The following is a 16,616-nucleotide window of genomic DNA, read 5'->3' on the forward strand; positions in this document are numbered from 1 at the left end:
TAAGAGCTTGAGAGCGAGAGAGAGACGGTGAGAAGACGTCAAGCGAATGAGAGCGCACAAAGCCTGGAACTCTAGAGTGGAAGTAAGTTATAGAAGTTACACAAATACATTTCGTTTGCACCAATTATTCTTTGCGTGATAACCCACAAAATGTAATTTATTTGCTTGCAAACAATCTATATCACGCTCAGGACTGAGGCTCAAATATCACAAAGGAGCTTGCAAAAAAGTGGCTGAAAACAGATAAACTAAGGATAAAGGACGAACTTATTTTGCACTTTGTTCTCCACATTTGCCAGCTCACTGTGGTCACTATGTGTTCCCTTAAGTTTCACGGACCTCTATATCAACGGCACCCGGCTCGGCTTTGTAGAATTCAGAGTGGATGCGGCAAGTGGAACCACTGTAATACCTGTTGACACATCTGTACACCTATTGTCAGCTCTTAAATGTTAGATGGCAGATGATTGTATTAAGGCAATAACAACATATATATATAAATGTATATTAACAGAAATCAGACACTGCACAGTCTGGATGAATGTTAGGTTTTATCGTATTTATTTTCTGTAGATTTGTGCCTTTTAAACCGTGATAAGCCTTCCGTTGGTCTTGCTAAATTTTTACGAGATATTTTATTTTTTTGTGCAGCACAGTGCCGCCACTGAATATAGCCTGTCGTGTTTAACTGTCTCTATGTTAGTATGTGTTCCAGGTATCCACAACACTGATTTTTTTCCTTTTCTTTCGTGCTATTTTTGTGAAGAAATGATTTCGTATGCATCTCTCTGTACGGGGCCTTTTCAATGGTATGATATGCACTTTTAGATGCATCTCAAATGATCTGGAAGCAGCTTCCGAATACCTGTTTTCCAAAAACGCAACCCTGAACTGGACTTTGTAGTGCTGTCACATTTGTAAAAACTTCTAGATGACATCTTTACAGCCATGATTTGTCGTCTCAATAAAACACTTGACATGTTAGTCATGACTGCTGTATTCTAAACACAACCGTGTCGAGGATTTCTTTTTTTTTTCTTTCTAAATGTTAACCGATATTCAAAGCAATAAACAACTGTTTGCTGAAATGCATTTATTTGAAAATTGTGAGAGAAACTATATCTATTTTGGTTTGTCTGACTTTGTAGAGTCTGAAATAAACACAATAAATAAAAACTATCATAATTACACAAAAATCTACAGTAGGAAAAAAAAAAACCCCAACAAATACGAGTCACAGTTACAAAAGTTGTCATCTGGAGACAGAATAAGGCCCACAATCAAAGGCACGTACGTTTGGAGACATTCACTGTCTAAATATGATTTTAATACTTATTATGCTACTGCACCTTGTGGAGATAATATCTGTTGTGCAAATACACTTTTGAAACAGCAGACAACAACCAAAATGATATTAAACACAAACGTTGAATGGCATTTTACACATTCAAAGGCAGCGACCAACATTCGTCTGATCACTGTTTACAGTAAAAATGGTATTTGCCCTCTTGAGGCAGCAACCTTGATCTTGCGATGAAAGGTCCTCACAAAGTTCTCCATCCTGATGTCCAGTCTCTAAAAATAAATCTTTATTCTTTGGAGCTCAAATCAGGTCACATATTCGATGCTTTTGTGGTACTTTTTAAAACAGTACTTGCAGTGTTCATAATAAGGCCTACAGAGAGCATCCAGGCTCAGTAAGTTCAAGTCGAGTCGAGTGAAAGTGTGACGTCCCAGCCTCATCTGAAGTTGAGGTAGGCTGGCGTAGAGTAGTTGAAGAGCAGGAAGTCCATGCGAAAGAGATTGTACAGCTTCTTCTGGTAAAAAGGGCTGATGTTGTGGAAGAACTGCGCCGCCATGTCTCCCGTGGTCCTGGTCCTCTTGGACGAGGCGGGGAAGCTGACCTGGTCCTCCACCCCGGCCAGCTGCAGCACGTAGCGGGAGTCCTGCTCCAGCGTCTCGTATTTCCCCACCACGTCGTAGTGGATGAGGCAGGGGTGGCACAGCGAGTGAACCCGCTCCCAGTGCTCGTTGAAGGGCGCTTCTCGCTGGGTGGCCGGGTCCACGAGGTAATACACAAACTCCTCAAAGGAGACGTCGTTTCCTCTCTCCAGAGCTTCCGGCTGTGGGTTCGGCCTGTGCCGCTGCACTATCTTTGTGCCGTATCGTTTATGAAAAGCAGTGTTGTAGCTACGCGTGAATTTGTTGCGGTACGCCGACACCAGCCGCTCGAAGGGCTCGCGCACGAACACGAACTTCAGGTACGAGCGCAGCCGCTGGTTGATCTGGGAGGTGGAGTACTCCGACAGGGTGCGGAGGTTTCGTGGGACGTGGGCCTCGTTGGCAGGGATCGCCAGCGGGTCTTTGTTGGACCCGGCGACACCCGTCAGAACCATGAGAACCCGCTTCCAGTTGGTGCAGGCCACCTTAGGCACGTAGCAGTACAGCAGGCCGTGCTGGTCGTCCACGATGACGTGCTTCAGGTCCTCAGGGATCAGGACTCTGCGCTTGCGGGTGTAGGAGCGGCAGGCTTCTTCCAACAGCTCCCGTCGACCCTGGTGGATCGTCTGCACTGCTGACTCAACCTACAGGGAAAGGAAAAGAAGAATTAAACAAGAGGAACCATTTGTCAGTAATTAAACCTATGACTGGTCCACTTTTAAAGGATGATTCAGGGTTAGTTCTGGTTGGTTTGGTGAGTTATGAGAACACTTTGCTCTCCAAAAGACGGAAATGGACTGACAGTATCACTGAATGAATCAATCAACAAAATGGATTCCCAACTTCTTTGAACAATCATACTTTTCAAGCAAAACTCTCTAAGCATTTTATTCCATTTTTGTTTTTTTTGGACTTTTGGTCCAGGCACCTAAAACCGCACATTGATTTGGCTCTGGTAGAACTGCTGCAGCACTAAACAAAGCGGATTAGGCATATTTCGATGATTTTACCACAAAATAAATGAATATTCTCCCAAAATTAGATTGTTCAACTCTATTTGATTATCTGTTTGGCCACCATGTGATCACCAAAACACATTTGATGCACCTTAGCATGAAATCTGTTCAACTCTACCTGAGGGATGAACGACTTCTTCCAAAAAATATTTCCTCATTTTATGTTTAGATGATTGTGGTGGAATGCACAAACCAAAATCTCCCATGGATGTTTAAATGGTTTGTAATCTTGGGACTACAAAGGTCACATCATTGTAATCATCTTCAAACCGTTGGGTGACCATTCCTGCCCTATGGATAGGGATGCCAACATCTTGGAACAGATCAGGCCAATCAGGATAGACATGTTTTAATCACAGCATAAAGGTGATCACTCAGAACAACTTTGTATTGATATGCAGTGATCCTTCTCATTAACAGGACAGCAAAATGTCCCCTGATACACCAGTGAAGGACAGTTTTCATTGTGGATCTATTGAGCTTCCCAGTTGCAGCTCCAACAGTAAGACAAGTTCCACTGTACTCAACATTAGCTGGAACACTGGGAGGTGTAATATGAGAGCAGCATGACCACTAATTTACTCAACACTTCCTTATCTAAAACCTCTTGCCTACATTACCCACAATGCCGCCAGATGACTACAGACAGTTCAGAGGTTCAGAGATGTAATGTTAGCAGGCCCAAATCACTCAAGTCGGCTAAGCTCACTTTTTTTTTTTGCAGCTCCACACTTCCAGATATCTTTCACCTTCACACTTTTGCTCTTTTGACTCATATTTAGCCGAGTGTGAAGCTCCATCTGAAGCCATTACAAGTTTTATAAAAAATTTTTTGCCCCACATACATCTTGTAGAAGTCAGTCAAGAGCTAAGGTCTCTTAAATGTGGAAAAAAAATATTCAGATTCTTCTCCCCTGGTGGTCTTAATTATGGCCATCCCCCCCCCAACATCCACATGCATATAAAATCCAGTTCAAGGTCGTCCAGTTCAGCTTGGCCTCTTCATGGCACAAATGTCTTATTTACTTCTTTCCTCCGCTCGGCCCGGCTCACCACTGCGGCGGTCGGAGCCCTGAGACTCTCCGTTCGCCTCGGTGCCTGTGACCCTATGTGTGGCTCTCTGTGTGTGCCGGCTCTGGAACATCAAGGATTCACTGGAGTGGCCGCAAGCTGCAGAGACAACGCTGAGCCTTCTTCTGAGTGTATGCAGCACTGTTTTTACACCTCACGCTTCCATCCCTTCATGTGAGCTATATGCGGTTTGCTGGAGATATGCATATTCATAGCGATGCACCACCAGTCAAACAGTCAGAGAGAATAGGAAAGTTGTTGGGTATTCGGCTGAACAACTCATCCACGTCACACTTTGAACTAGCAAAGGCAGACCTGGGATTTAACTGTCATGTCGATGGTTTTACAAACGCATGAGTCTCCTTGTCACACTTTTTTATGGTATCCCATGTACTGATGCCCCACCATGTTTAATTCCATTACTCAGTGAATCACAAACTTTTAAAATATACTGAAAATCTGTTTGTGAAGATTCTCAGCCATCCAGGTCTTGGTTATTCTCATAGTTTAATCGTAGCAGCTGGACTTGCTTGAGTTTCTTGAAGACGTTTCACCTCTCATCCAAGAGGCTTCATCAGTTCTGACTGACTCGTTGGGAGTTCCAGATACTTGCATCCTAAAGGAGCCATCTGGAACTCAGTCAGAACTGATGAAGCCTCTTGGATGAGAGGTGGAACGTCTTCAAGGAACTCAAGCAAGTCCAGTTGCTACGATTTAACTATGAGAATATACTGCAAATCAAATCACATTTGCAATATAGCTCAGAAAAATTGCAGTTTTTCCCAAATCATCCAGCTTTAGTTGGGTTGAATTTTACATTTACTGCAAGATGTAATTGTCCTCCTTTTCACCAGAACAAAAGGCAACATAATGTATGCAAGATGCTCTAAAAAGCAACTCATTTGTTATCGCATTTGATTAAAAACCGTCAAATTGCACAAATGTTTTACGACTGGATTAGTTTCAGACACTTTCTGATGTCAAATGTTATCTTTTATTTTCCTGAAATGTTTAAAGCTGCACTAAATACAATCTTTATGATAAATTAATTCAAATTAATAATACTGTGTGATATAAAATGGGTCTCTTATAGTCAAAACTGCAGCAACTGTTCATTTGTCTCAACCTAACTGCACATTTTATCCTCCTTCAGCTCACTGTGTTGGTTTTTACTACCCACAGTTTTAGTGGTTTAGTTCAGTCTACTGTTTCTGCGCGCTGTCATTGCTGTAATCAAGGTTCCAGCTGCCGCAGACGGCTGCAATAAATCCACCGCGCACCACCTGCTCAGCGCTGAGAGGTTCGACAGGGCTGAGAGTGTAGCTGGTGGACGCAGTGAAGAGACGCAGCAGCTCGACAGGCTGCGAACTCGGATCCTGGAAGTGAAAGCAGGTAAATGCTGTGGTTGTTTCCTGCCACAGTAAAAAAGCGCAATTAGGCAGTAGTTTGCTAATCAAAGTTTATGAGGTAATTATACGTCTGCGCTTTATTGAGACACGTGTTGCTGCCTCGAGCCGCCTGCAGTTTAAATGTATTACTTTAGCCAACAAAATACTAAAAAAAAAAAAAGCAGTATCCAAGGATTTTTGAGAAACAATCTTTATTATGTTACCTCATTGCAATGCTCCGCCACTGCTGTCACTTAGCCTTTCACCTATTTACCTGTTGCACATGAGCAACATGCGTGAGCAAAGGAACACAAAATCATGTTTAGAGACCAACATAAAGACAGTTTCCTGCCTCTTTCCATCCCGACAGCTTAGCGGTTCCCTCCTGTTGGGGGGGAAGCGTTTAAGTGGAATGGAAGAAAGAAAATATCGCGAGCAATTAAAAATAAATGGTGTCTGCTGGAGCTGGTTTGTTTTCTGGCGTGTACACCTTCCTTCTCCTCACAGGGAGATTTAAGTGGAAGCAGCTGCTACGGAGGTGCTTGTACATGCTGTGTCTCCAAATACAGCTCATAGATGAATATTAGAAAACATGTGTGACATGTAGAGAGGGACAGTGTGCGTTCAGGAGCCACACCCGGGGGTTGTTTATCGGAGAAAATCCCCTCTAATTGGCAAAAGGAAAGCACAACAGCAAAGACTAAATAGCTCCAGCCGTATACAACAGAAAAGCTGTTATTTAATAGAGATGTTGAGTTGTTTGTGTTTTCAGTGTCTGAGGAGTTTGTTCTGGAACCCAGCAGGAGCTGAAAGGTGAAACCGTAAATCCAAATATCTCAGCAGCCAGTGATGCAGTCATGCTACTGCTATTATTACAGTGAGAATTGCAGATGCAGATAAGCCAAGTAAAATGGGAGGATAAACCCAGGGTGAAGTAATTCATGACTACAATGGAAATAAAGACTGCATGTGGTGGGACGTCTGTGCGGCTCCAAGCTCCAAAACACACTCTGCGCTCACCACTTGTTCATCGCTCGAGCGTGTTCAGGTTCAAAAAACTAACCGAGCAGTCCTGACAAACAGCTGCTGTTGTTTGCTGGTACTCGCTGTACGGTATGCAATGTGTACATGAACAAAACAGACGCCTGCGTCATCGAGCCTTTTATGAAATGCAGCTCTGAGCTCTTAATTGTCTGCAGTCTGACAGCGGCTGTACAAAGTCATGAATCTTCCTCAATAAATGTCGCTTGTGCAATAGAAGGCCGACCTTTACTGCGGGATGAAACGGCATCAGAGCAGCTCCGCGCGACATAAAAAAAAAAAAAATCCCAACTTTGTCTCTCAGCCATATTCAGAGCAGGAGTTTATGAGGGCTGGTGCAAAGCAGATTTAGTTGCACTGGATTTAAGATGGTGATGGCAGAAAATTAAGGATTTATTCTTCTACCAAAGTGCATGCTGGGAGGGTTTCCAACACATTGCATGATCAGCACTCGGCCCATCCACTTCAAGCTGATCGTCAAAAGAATTAGCGGGACTGCTGGTGAGATTATACGAGTCTGAATTTGTTAAAGAACAGGCCACTGGATGGATGTTTTAAGGGCCATTAATAGTCAAAACTTGCTGGAATTTTCAGGCCTCAAGCACACCTATGTGCAGACAGACGGCACAACGTAACACCGTCTACTACAGAACACACCAATGTGGTATAAATGAGTACATTCTAAGATGAAGACATGTTTTAAAGGTGGTCACTGCAAGGAGGTTTGGTGTAGTGGAGTGATCATCTCCTCTTTCTCCTCCACTCTCTTATCTGCTCTTCCCATCTAATAAAAGCCTTTTTTAAAAAAAACAGTAGCCGCAATAAAAATCCCTCCAATGAAGTCACTGCTTGTTTAACAGGCGGGTGGCAGGTTTCCAGAAGAACGGCGGCAGCGATAATACCTGTAATAAATACAATAATTATGTATTTATTTGGTGCAGAGGGGTATTTAAGCCTTGAGCAGCGATGAACAAATCCTGGTTGGAGGCAGAAACAACCTTGACGAAACAATTTGTTCAAGCTGATTTCACTTTTTTAAGCGTTTTGGCCAAGAAGTGTGTCCACAACCACAATACAAACATGTCTGTGATGCCCGTGATGATTTTACCCCCGTAGTCAATGTTTTAGACAATCTAACATGGGTTTATGAGTGAGATGATTGACAATATTACTATAGGCTCGGGGCTGCAAGGTGGAGCAGTGATTAGCATCGTTGTCTCGCAGTAAGAAGGTCGCCGGTTCGCGTCCCGGTGAGGACACCCGGGATGTTTCTGCGTGAACTTTGCATGTTCTCCCTGTGCTGCGTGGCTTCTCTCCAGGTTCTCTGGCTTTCTCCTACACAGTCCACTGCTGTGGCTGGTGTTTGGTCGTTAATTGCAGCTAATAAGGATGGCAGACACTTTGACATGTCGCAGCAGGAGAGGCACAGGTGTGGTGGATGGCGTTACCGGCGGTTGGCTGCGGGTCCCATTAACAGACACTTAAAACGGAGCGTTATGAGACACACCTGTGCGTCTCCTGTGAAAGCCCGTCACACCAGTGGTTTTTGGAAAGGTCTGTGACAAACAGTTTCTGTTGGAAAGTGAGGCAGTTACAGTCATTTGCATGTTCTCAAGGTGGTTCAGTGGTTAGCACCGTTGCCTCATAGTAAGAAGGTTGCCGGTTTGGACACACCGGGATCTTTATGCGTGGAGTTTGCATGTTCTCCCCGTGCAGCATAGGTTCTCTCCAGGTTCTCCAGCGTCCTCCCACAAGGTCCAAAAACATGTTGAGGTTAATTGGTGATTCTAAATTGTCCGTAGGTGTGAATGTGAGTGTGCTTGGTTGTCTGTCTCTAAGTGTAGCCCTGTGATAGACTGGTGACCTGTCCAGGGTGAGTGGGATAGACTCCAGCCCCCCACAACCCTAGTGAGGATTAATCGGTGTGTAGATAATGGATGGATGGATAAATAGGCTCCACTGATGTGTTATTTTAGGGAAGACACTAATACCGACTACTGAAGAGACATAACCGAGTTAACCAATGAAAATTCTGGTGTCAAAATGTAGCTAGTTGAACAGGGGCTATAGTTTCCTGATGCAGTGGTCGTGGGTTCGACTCCTGCACACGACCCTTTGCTGCAGGTCTCTCCCCCCTTTCTTGTTTATCTCTACTGCTCCGAATAAAAGGCAAAAAAGCTCCCAAAGTACATTAAAAAAATAAAAATTTATATCAAGAAACTAATTCTAAATCTCTTATTTCATAAACTAAAAATAGCACTGAGCAACAGCTTGGATGCACACATGCATTTTTTTCTCTTGAGGCATTCCAGAGCTATTCGTCACGCTTCGGATTGATTTCAATAACTTAAATGTACTTGAAGTGTGCACTGTGTAACTCTAGGAAAATGGCATGATTCAGATTAGATCGGGGGGCAAAATACCTCAACCAGGACATCTCTAATAATTAGATGTCATGCCACTTCTAAACACTCTTCTTGAACTTCTATTTTCCACCTCATTTAAATTTACTTACTCCAAAAATTCCACATTACGTCTGAACCGCACTTGCTGGAACGTCATTGTAAAATCTTAAAAAATCAAAACACCTGCTTATCATTAAACATTTGGCCAAGCCCGTTTGTGGTTATCTTCTGTCTGCCAGTGATTGTTCTGGTTCTTCAGTGCTTTAGCCAAACATGAAGAGCTTCTGTGCCAGTAAGACATCAGGATCATTAGCTATCCATTTAATAGAACGTTTGGAAAGAGCGCTTATCTGAATGAATCCATCAGAGCTCGAGTTAAGTTTGCGAAGAAGAAGAATCCTTACAAATAGATATCAAATATATGCAGGAGAAAGAGTTCAGGCTTGGCGGTGAGGTTCGGGGACACTGACCTGGTCACCGTCGTACAGCGTCTGCAGAGGACTCCTCCTCGACTTGTGCTCACTGCTTCTTTCTCCGACTGGCTCTGAGGCTGAGAAGACAGAGAACACGTGTTATCAAATCTGACTGAGAGAGCCTCAAGACACGTAAAGATAAAGCAGCAATAACATTAAATGACACCACTGACTATATATTCAACTGAACAATAATATACAAGTGAGAGAAAAGATAGAAAACAAGCATTAAAGGGTCAACAAATGTGTATTCACACCAAAAATAATGGCAAATACAAAGCATCCATCTACTAATAAAAGAATCTACAGGTTTATTTTGTCATATTTTTTGCAAAACTAGGATGGGAACATAATGAGCACAACCAGTGGAGAGGTGGTTATATTTTTAATGGCATGAAGGGAAGATTTAAAACTCCTAAATAGCAAATCAAACATGAAATAATGGAAAAAATGCACTTTAAATAGAATTATGATGAAGAAAAACCTGAGGACAGTTAGTTGTTTTTCTTGTCTTTAATAATGTAGCCCATTGGAACATTCATTTTCCTTATCACACTGAAATCAGACTTTTTTACACCTTCCCAAGTCAAAATGACCCCAACCTCTGCTCTGTGCCGTGATCAGTCGACACAATCGACAACGCCGGCGCTCAGCTAACACGTGTTTTTTAACTTAAAGTCATCACTGCAAGTGCTTTCCTTCAGCAACACTCTCATTTTTGCATCATGACGTCAGCTGTTTTTGGCTCCGGCCGTCGGTCAGCTGCAGTCGGCGCTACGGTTTCAGACAATGGCGGCGGCAGAGTCCAACTCTGTCAAATGTAAACGCTTCTAAAGTTAAGGCTTCGAGACTTGGGGGAATTTAAAATTACTGCAGAACAAAAGAGGTGGTTTGGATGCTGCGGCGTTTTGTCGGCAGGCGAGAGGAGAGCAGTGCAACCTGAAGAGAAACACTTTACATGTACTTCTGTCTGTGCTGACTGTGTTTTAATGCAGCTGAATTCCCAACGAAGTCATTGTCATTTATACATTTTTCTGTGTCTGTTGTGGAGTTAAAGAAAACAATGAATTCTGCGATATTTTCCAAAAAGTAAAAGCTATCACCAAGGTCAGAAAACAGTCACATAATAAGGAGAAAAGGAGCTTTTTGGCTGCTCTGGGCTTCTTCACTTGGTTTAAGACGTTTATTAGAAACTTGGATTCTTTATGAGCTGCACTACTGCCTCAGATATTTTAATTTAAGTTTGTCATTTTGGTCATTTGGAGGAAACCTACTCATGAAATTAATTAACTAGTTGGTAAAATAGTCCATAGTTGTTTGTGGCATCCCCAATTCTTTGTGTTTTTCTTTTTTATCCACCTACTAAATGTAAATACAGCAAAGACAGATCCTTCGATGTGGATCACTGGATACACACAAAATGAGAACATGCAAACAGTGGCGCAAACTGATAATAAAAGCTGCTGCGTAGGAACAATAAAGTGGACTGTATCGGTTGTTGCTGCCACAGTTTCATCTGCTCCAGTGCCTTTGTAATGGTAGATAAAAAATGGTTTTGGCGGTGCGGAGCATGTCATTTTCTGAATATAAAATTAGCCTTTGCCAGACTGTGTGGCTGAAAGGAAGCAGAAAGAAAGGAGCCACAGAGGACCTGGGTGAGGTCAGGGTGTGCTGAGGAGCATAGCTATGGACCAGCTCGAGCTATTGTTTGCATGTACGAGCTTTCACCCCGGTGTCGGATTACACGGCTTCACAGAGTCGCAGTCGAGTACGCAGTTCCACAACCAGCTTCAGCGATAATTTCATTATTAGGGAAACTGTAATTTAAATCATCTGTAGCTTCAGAGTGGACGCGTCACTGTAGCTTTGCAAGTCACAGCAGTGGCAGCCTCACTCCTACAACTTAAACCTACAAAAAAATGAATTTAATTATGGTTTGAAAGAAAATATCACAGTGATCTCTCTGAACAACTGATATCTACTTCTTAAATTGCTTCAGTCCTTAATGACGAAGTATTTGTTCACTAACATTCAGAACAGAACAGAAGAGACAAAGGTTTTGTGTTTCATTTTATATTAAACCAATAATTTCACACTTTGGGGAACGTTTACTAGCCTACTGTGAGTTAGATGACAAGATTCATACCAGTCTTGACTTGTGCACTAAATATGGAAGGCTAGCTCAGCAACAAAACACAGCATAGCACAGCATGTCTGAAGCTCAGTAATTAATACAATATCATCTGTAAACCTCACAGAAGTCTTCATCACAGTGCTCCTTTACCAGCCCAACTACTAGAAGTCTCCTCAGGTCACTGCAGTATTGTATCCAAATTGCACATTTTTTCTTTGTAAGTCAAAGCCGTACAGCTGCCAACACAAAGCACAAATACCGTTTGATGCATGCTGGCATGAATACTGAACAATCCGTATTTTGGATCAGGAACAAATAGAAAAACTTGATCGGTTCATCCCAGGTGCCAACACTGTCTTCTGATGTCTGTTTTTGTTATGTTTGTAATTTGCATGGGCTGCAAGGTGGGGCAGTGGTTAGCATTGTTGCCTCGCAGCAAGAAGGTCGTCGGTTCGCGTCCACCTGGATCTTTATGCGTGGAGTCTCCATGTTCTCCCCGTGCAGCGTGGGTTCTCTCCGGGTTCTCCGGCTTCCTCCCACAAGGTCCAAAAACATGTTGAGGTTAATTGGTGATTCTAAATTGTCCATAGGTGTGAATGTGAGTGTGCTTGGTTGTCTGTCTCTAAGTGTAGCCCTGTGATAGACTGGTGACCTGTCCAGGGTGTGTCCTGCCTTCACCCTGAGTCAGCTGGGATAGACTCCAGCCCCCCACGACCCTAGTGAGGATTAAGCGGTGTATAGATAATGGATGGAAGATATTTGTAATTTGCTTTTGTTTACTATGCGGTGTGACAATTTAGAGTTTTCTTTTTCATTATCAGTTGATTGCTTAATGGTTGTCAGGAAGTAGGACAAAAAAATAAATAAATAAATAACACACCCACATATTTAAATCGCCAACCAACAGCAGAAAAACTAAAAATGCTGAGCTTACTTCCATAGAAAATGATGAAGCTAGCAAATCTTCAGTAATGCTATGTAAAGCAGGAGTCCATAGCCCATAAATCTTTGGGGTCCCTCAGGATGTTTAACGGCCATGTTTTTCACTTTGACTCATATTCTTTGCTTGTCTCGTTCTGTTCTAGTGCAAAGTCAAACTGTCGGGCACGACATCCACTTTGTGTCTGCATTCATATCATCGCAGCTCCTAGAAAAAGTTCACGGAAAGTTGAACCACACAAGCTCCCGTGTGAGACCATCTGTTTCGTCACAGACGGAAAGCTGGTTTTCACCGGAGTAAACATCTGCAAACAGCTGCATGTCAGGAATCACCGAAGCAACCGAGCGCTGACTTGTTCGCCGCTTAGTTGAGTCATCGAGTTGTGTCATCAGTCCCGTTGACTTCAGTGTGAGCCGAAGCCTCGTTCATTAATCACATCCTCCCCCCTGAGTGACAGACATGAGTAACCACATGTCTGTGTGCAGCTCCGTCCTGGGATCGGGCCGCTCATGGCTGCCAGGCTGCCGACTCAGTGTGGAGCCAATGACACAGCAAAATATGTAATAATGACCACACTATTAGGAATAAATCAATACACGAGGAAAACACAGTTGATGTTACAAGTTAGATTTCCTACTGGATTATCAGTGTTATAGGGCCTCACCTGTGCATCATCTGTAGATGTATACAGATGTGGTGCATTTACGGTTTCAACGCTACAAGCAACGCTCAAGATTTATCATCTTTTCTGCACAACAAAGGCAAAGTGCAGCAACTACAGCGTATCAGATTTACAAGTTACAAAGCTCTCATTTTGTTTTATGAGGCTCATGAATAAATAAATGATCGTAAATCATTGTTACAGGCTCTGGGTTTTAATCTGAAATGCATTATCTCAAAAAAAGAAGAAAAAAAAAGAAAAAACATGCTCTTTTTGGAATTTCTTTGCTCATTTAAAGTGTTCAATAAATGGAAACTGTGAATAAATAAAACTGAAATGTGGCTCAGTAAAAGAAAAACACACGAATTTGAATAGTTAGCGCCCCTCCGCTAAGCTAAGCTAAGCTAGCTAGCATACAGCGCCACTAGCTTCAGGTGTAACTTTTATATTTTTAGATTTATTTCATGATGATTAGATAAGCTGCTGAACTATTTGTGCGCAATTACTAGGATGTTGGCGCATCAAAAATAATTTCTAAAAAAAAACACAAGGAAAATACAGATGAGTTAGCGTTAGCTCAGGCTATCTCACCAGCTAGCTGTAACTAGAACGAGTACAATCATTTCCACTTTGAATTTTACATGCTGCTATGTCACTTCTATTCAAAAAAATGTTTCCAGTGTTGTCACATTGTTAATATGGTCAAGTAAATTTACAAAACAAAAAAAGTAGACTCAGGTCTTGGGGTAATTTTGACCAAATGTCTATTACTGTATAGCAGCTTTGTAAGGGAGTTTACAGGCTCTTATTCACGTTGTTCTGTTACCAGTTATTTAAAGTGTAAATGGGACTTCAATGTCCCAAACACCAACATTTGTACAGAAAGTAAGAAATGAATATTACAAAGCCTGCTCACACCAGAAAGCAGCACAGTGAAATTAAAGATAATTAGAGAATCTTTGCCTTTCAGCGTTCCTGTATTTGGTCAGCGTCATTCTTTCTGTAGCTGAAATATTTCCATAGATGATAATTACAATTATTCTATTTATATTCAGATCACTATTAGCCAGTTTAGAAAAAAATATTTTGATTGCACTTCACATTTAAATAAACAGAACACTGCTGCATTCCTGCTGAAGTATAAATACACCAAAATAATCTTCACCAGCATTCAGCGCATCTCCTCGAGGCAAAGTATAAACAAAACTTTACCCTAAATTCCTCACTTGTTGAACATCTGCTTGAAGTCATTGATTTACTGAGGTTCCTTAAACGCCTCACATGCAGGCTACAGTAGAAGCTGGTGTGCACGGAGAAGCTTCTAGTCTCCGTTACTGCAACAGTTCAGACAGCTCTGTGACCGCAAATAACTTTGAAAGGACTGAAATACGGAATTTTAGATTTACTACTTAATATACATGTGCTGTTTACTACGAGTGAGAATTTTTAATGTAAATATCATCACCAAATATGTGAATGTGATTAATATTCAATTAATTTTGCAGGCCTACAACTAGCACTACATTTCTTTTTTGCAACCAAATCTTTCTTTTCAGTGCTTCTCTCCGGTTTCTTGCTCATTTTTGCAGTGCATATGTGCAGCCTGCATGTCAACAGACTCCATGTCTTGTGAATGAAGTAAAAAAAAGAACAAAAAATAGGAGTTAAAAAAAAAAAGCGTAAACGATGTTCGATCAGATAGACTTCATCAAAAAAAAGGTTGTAGCATGATGAGTTAATTTGGTTTATTTCACATTGTACATCCCGTGATGTGGCTGTCACTTGTGTGCACGTCGCAATTTTAATGTTGAAACGATATACCGTGCATCCCAAGGTAAGAGGCGCAACATCATTTTTGATAATTCTCAGTCCAGGAAGCGCAGCTCAAGTGTGCACGAGGAGCCGATTTCATAGTAATTAGAGCTCAATCTTGTGACACATCCATAATCCTTTTGTTTAGTGGATTCATCTCTGCCAAGAAGCCAAATGATGCCTTATTACGGGAATGAAGAGAGACAGAGATGCTGCTGCCAAAAGGAGGTTTGGTCCTCAGCCCTCTGGTACAGTACACTGATTTATCTGACCCCTTTTCCAAACACATTACCACTTCCTTATGGAAACTACCAGCGACTTGGGAACACATTTCCAGCATGGCCACTCCCAACAACCATCCTTTTTTTTTTAAACCCCTCTTAAATGAAACACCAGTCAGCAGAGCTAACGTCTGAAGTAATTTAGGAGCTGACAAATACCTGCCAGACTGCGAGTGCTTCAGCAACAAGCTGAGATGGCACTCTGAAAGAGCGCTTTGTGTGTCATCACCCTGCTGTTAATGTGGCATCACTCAGCGAGCGGGGAAATTTACAATCCACGTTTTGCCACTGGAGGTATTTAACAGAGAACACAGTTTGTCAGCAGAAACAAAAACGCCATAAACATCTCTGGAAAAACTCCTCCGCTGATACATGAGATTCACCAACTTCGCCGATTCAAAGGAAGCAGTAGCCCTGTTGGTTTAACCCGGGATGGACCCAGAACCCTGCAGCATTCCTCGCGGTACGCACAGAACCGAGAGAGCTTAGGAAATGCAAAATATAGAAAGGCCGATGTGTGTTCCTCCCGTCCTGGCCATAAACAGAGCTCTATGTTTAGGTCCCACTGGGAAAACTGGGGCCCCCCTTCTCCCCTCCGCCTCGACCTCTCCTGCCAAAGAGGAGCTTTACTGAGAGACACACTATACAAGGGAAAGCCTGATCCTTTTAGGCCACAAAATGTGTGTGTAAAGGGTGTTCGTGCAAAAAGGCAGCGGCATGTGGGTGGTGCAGTGTCTGTTTATTGAGCCTCGCAGAAGAATGTATGCAGATGCGAGTCCTTTCGGAGACGTAAAGCTACGAGGGTCTAATACGAAGTCGTGTGGTGACAAATGTTATGTTAGTTTAACACGTTTCCAGCACACCTGCATTTCGAACGGCGAGATGTCTCTCAGTGAGTGATGATTGAGACAGAAAAAAAACAGTAAATCCAATGTTGAGCTCTGACAAACGCAGCTGGATAAACACCCGAGATGGCTCATCGGCTCTGAATGTTTAAATCATTAACCGCGGGGCTGATCGTCCGCCGCGCTGAGCTGCACGAACGGCAAAATCTAAGCAATTCAGTAGCTCTGACCGTTAATTAGTCACAAAGTGCGACACTGACGATGGTGCCAAATGGAAAGTTCAAGGATCACTTAAAGCTTTTGGAGTTTTATCCAGTGAGGATAATGAATGTCACTCCAAATTTCACAGCCTTCTACTTGATAGTTGTTGGGACTTTGCACTCTGCGCTGCCCTTTTCCACTCTGAGAGCATGTGAACGCAGCATGAAGTCAGCTGCTCGACATGGTCACCAAAAGCATTAGCTCACACTACAGGAGTTGTAGGATCATAGCGGATTTTCAAACAGGTTGTATCCTGCACATAAGGAGAAACCTCACAGATCATTTTCTCTCCAATCTCAGATAACTGCAAGACTGAAAAATAATGGTGCATCACACACTACAGGATA

General features: G+C 42.5%; 1 protein-coding gene across 1 annotated transcript in view; it reads right to left on the bottom strand.

Annotated features, from left to right (window-relative positions):
• Nucleotides 1-1,076: 1,076 nt before the first annotated feature.
• LOC103366328 (carbohydrate sulfotransferase 11-like) overlaps nucleotides 1,077-16,616 on the bottom strand; it is a 21,991-nt gene continuing 6,451 nt past the window's right edge. Inside the window, exons 2-3 of the mRNA XM_008294027.1 lie at nucleotides 9,333-9,412; nucleotides 1,077-2,585 (exon numbers count right to left, since the gene is read on the bottom strand). Of these exons, the coding sequence (XP_008292249.1) occupies nucleotides 1,740-2,585; nucleotides 9,333-9,412 (926 nt within the window). The 3' untranslated portion in view covers nucleotides 1,077-1,739. The remainder of the gene's footprint in view (nucleotides 2,586-9,332; nucleotides 9,413-16,616) is intronic.

The sequence above is a fragment of the Stegastes partitus genome, unplaced genomic scaffold, assembly GCF_000690725.1.
Source record: "Stegastes partitus isolate 25-593 unplaced genomic scaffold, Stegastes_partitus-1.0.2 Scaffold931, whole genome shotgun sequence".
Lineage (NCBI taxonomy): Eukaryota > Metazoa > Chordata > Actinopteri > Pomacentridae > Stegastes > Stegastes partitus.